The sequence below is a fragment of the Dendroctonus ponderosae genome, unplaced genomic scaffold (genome assembly GCF_020466585.1).
Source record: "Dendroctonus ponderosae isolate FM_Combo_2020 unplaced genomic scaffold, Dpon_F_20191213v2 Dpon_F_20191213_7, whole genome shotgun sequence".
Classification (NCBI taxonomy): Eukaryota; Metazoa; Arthropoda; class Insecta; order Coleoptera; family Curculionidae; genus Dendroctonus; species Dendroctonus ponderosae.
This window is the reverse complement of record NW_026018916.1, coordinates 7,538,831-7,542,371: the sequence shown is the minus strand read 5'-3', so window position 1 is coordinate 7,542,371 and position 3,541 is coordinate 7,538,831. Positions and strand designations below refer to the sequence as shown.

The following is a 3,541-nucleotide window of genomic DNA, read 5'->3' as shown; positions in this document are numbered from 1 at the left end:
AATTTAAACATATGAATTCGCTTATGTTTCACATCAAACAATTGACAAGATGATTTGCTGATTTTTAATTAAATCGGACTAAAAAACACAAAAAATCGATATATTTGGAAGCATATTAAAGAACATTTCAATTTATAGCAGTCAATTTTCAATAGATTTAATTTAATTAATTTGCTTGCTTCACATTTTCATTAGATTGATCTTAAATTGATTAAACACTTCATTTTAGATTGTTTAAATGGATCCTCCTATATAATTTTTTTGTTTCTTTATTTATTTGGTTGTGGCTTGGTTTTTTTGTTATTCTTACCTGATCGCCTTTGAGTCTGTTCAGCAACGTAACGCAAACGATGGCCGCTTTAATGCCTGCATGATGTGTGAGCGCTGCAAAAGGTGTGGCTTCCATTTCTATGTTTTTCACACCTTGTTTTACCAATTTTTCCAAATAGTTCTGTTTGTCCACTTCCGTGTAGTCGCAAAAGGCCCCATCTATTCTTCCTTGACCTAAAAAAGCAAAGTCTTTTGTCAGTAGAGTATAAATAAACTCGCAATATTTGTTCGAGAAATATACCGAGCAAATATAAATGAGTGTCAAACTTTCAAAAAATGTATTCCTAGTGAGTTTAACAAAAACGTTTCATAAATTTTACTACAACGCAAAAGGGATCATTTTTCTGGAGAGCTCGACGCAAGAAAATGTTCCCAGAATGAAAACATTTTCAATAATTTGACTTTGTACTGAAACAAGTTCTCTAGCGAAAGTATTATTCAAACATGCGATCAATAAACATTAAAAATCTAGAAACTGGCGAATTTGGGCTTCGAGGCTGCGCCGATCGAACCACCTCGGAAAATGCAAATGACTCGCGCTTGGGACACATCAGGAAGAAATTCTTATCCACGAATCAGAAACAAAATTTTCACTTTAACTCCATAATCACCTTCATAAAAATCCTCTGCACACATAGTCGTTCCTACCACTGTTTCATACGGATCATCAACACTACTCAACGCCTTCAGTTCTCGAACTATCTTCTTATCTAACTTTGCAGGCCGCTTCACGACTTCTCCTAGTATTGGCTAAAAACCATCAAACATCCAACCACCGTTTCCAAACGCCATCGCTTCCCACATTGACTTACCACTGAATAAGAATAGTTTCCTAAGCCATCTACCGCTTGGTCCGAAATTACAACCGTTCCAGGCTCCAGTCCCAAACCTCCACAGGTTCCTATTCGGATGAAAACCGGATCCTGAGCTTTTGCATGGTACATCAGCTTGATCATTTCGTGCAGCAGGATGCCGATTGACGGTACTCCCATTCCATGCTAGAATAACAGTTAAAAACCAATTTTTAATTTGGTATTAATGAGATTGAAAGTGAGGAAGCGATAGTTAAAGGCAAATAACTTACACTAACTGCAATGACCGGGCCCACTTTGTACATGCTGTATCTGTAAGAGTACTGGCTGATGTCCATCAAGTCGGTGCCAGTCGGTAGTTTGTACCCAATTTCTTCCATGATGAAGTGAGCGAAGTTTTTCATACGATTCGGGGTTCCTCCCATACACACAAACTGTAAAAGTGAAAACAATCACTAGCTTGAAGCTGAAGATTCATTTTATTGCACTTTTGAGATTAGGAGTTTTTTGGACTTTTCGGCCGTCAAGGACAAGAATTTCTCCTGGCGTTTCGCAAGCATGAGCGGATCTTCAGGAAATAACATTGAAAAATACAAGCCCAATCAAACTTTCGGCGAAAAAAAAGGCGAATTTTTGAAGTGCATTTCTATGATAATTTCAATATAGTATGTCAATATTATTATTAATTAGCGCGACTAATCTGAAAGTCTTAAGGCTGATAAACGGCAAAAAATGCTTATCGACGAAATTTGGGATATTTCTCGTGCTTGTAGTTTTTACCTTGACGTCACCAAACATTTCGACCAAATCGTGAGATTCGCTCCCTAAAGCGATGTGATAGAGAATATCCTGATCCATAAGCTCGATGTGTGGATTTCGCAGTTTGACCGTCCCATCCGGATATCTGGAAAAATTAAACAAATCACTAAAGAAGTGAAGAGAAAGCAATAAGCAAAACTAAATATTAAGACGAAAGCAATTGAGAAATTGTCAATTAATGCACAAGCCCAAATTACCAGTACCTGGTGTCTGGATCTGCCACTGATTGTTCTTCTTCGCAGTCATTTTTCTTTTCGCACATAGACACTTTGCCTTCAGACATGTTTAATTGCTCTCTATAATGATTTTCTGGTTCAATGCTGCAATTGAATACGATTTTCACTGCTTTGGCTGCGAAATATCGAATTCAAACAGGAGCCAATTACTTGAGTTTTGACGAGTTGCTTGGCGCTCTTGAAAAGCTGATAAGGATTCTCAAATATAAATACCCATGGCTGTGCGGCGTTGTCAAATTTTGCAAAATTGAGTAAAATTTTAATCCTGATAAGAGCTAGTTCAGGGAACCCCCTGGAATTTTCCAATAAATTCCTTCTTTGATAACAGCTTTTCGTTTGCATCAAGTAAATTCCACAAAATGAAGATTATATACTTAGTGGTGCTTGATGCAACTCAATCATTAAATATAAGTAAATAATCGCAATAAGCGCTTTGAAGGAGGAGTGGAACTCGTTGTAATGCACCGGATTAATCAGCACGAAAAACAACAGAACAAATGGCGTTTTTCTACCCAATGTTTTGCCTGTACCTTCAGCAAGCATTCTCAAGGGGTAGTATGAAACATTCGCTATTACTAGCTGCTAAAACGTGGAACTAGGTATTTGAATAAATTAAATAAAATTTAAAAATGCCCGCGAGTCGTTGAAAATTTTATCAAGGAAACTGCGTTTTCAGTGCATTACAGTAAAGCAAACAAGGGGCTTATCAGCAAATAAGCCATTTTTAGTACCTCTTTTTTTTGGAAATCACTAAGATTACAATTATTTGTCGCCCATAAGGAACTTTTCGCACTAAAAACCCGACCTGAAACTTTCAGATGAAATTAAACATACACAATCAGTAATCAGTTGTTGGCTTATTGATTGATCCACAAGTGATTGGTTGAGTGCATGGTAACCTTCGTCTCCACAAGACGACACTAAAATTCTCCCCGAACCTCGCATTGCGCGAGCGCGAAATTTAACCGTAGCCCGCCTCAGCTGACTGTCGAAAAATTGGCGCGCATTTTAAACCACTTTGTTACTGATAAGATGTATCACATGTATATGAAACTTGAATCCACCCCCACTAATTGCCCTCCAAAAACGGTTTAACGGTCCAACGCTTCCTGTTCCCTGTTGCTAAGGCAGACTTTTGTCTTTGCTTCCATCGTATAGATGATTTTAAAGTGACCGAATTGAAAATGTCTTCAAATTGTTCGCTACTGTGTTTTTATCACATAGTTATTGCTTGCTATCAACGATATAAACTGTAATATATATAACAATAGTATAGTTAGCTCATATATAAAAAAGAGTAGATAGTAGCCGTATTTTTTAATAAGTTTGTGCACGTTGCATGGT

The 3,541-nt window shown here is 37.2% G+C and overlaps 1 protein-coding gene across 2 annotated transcripts; it reads right to left on the bottom strand.

Moving 5' to 3' along the window:
* Positions 1-205: 205 nt before the first annotated feature.
* Positions 206-3,535, bottom strand: LOC109539743 (uridine phosphorylase 1). Of its 2 annotated transcripts, none has more exons than XM_048668313.1 (6): positions 2,929-3,535; positions 1,923-2,046; positions 1,415-1,576; positions 1,143-1,328; positions 942-1,080; positions 206-504 (listed from the first exon to the last, which is right to left on the bottom strand). In XM_048668313.1, exons 2-6 carry the CDS (start codon positions 1,998-2,000, stop codon positions 221-223), a joined length of 849 nt encoding a protein of 282 aa, XP_048524270.1. In that variant the 5' UTR covers positions 2,001-2,046; positions 2,929-3,535; the 3' UTR covers positions 206-220. The 2 variants fall into 2 exon arrangements, with proteins under 2 accessions (XP_048524270.1, XP_019763267.2); XM_019907708.2 differs by lacking the exon at positions 2,929-3,535 and adding an exon at positions 2,165-2,917.
* Between the last annotated feature and the right edge of the window lie 6 nt (positions 3,536-3,541).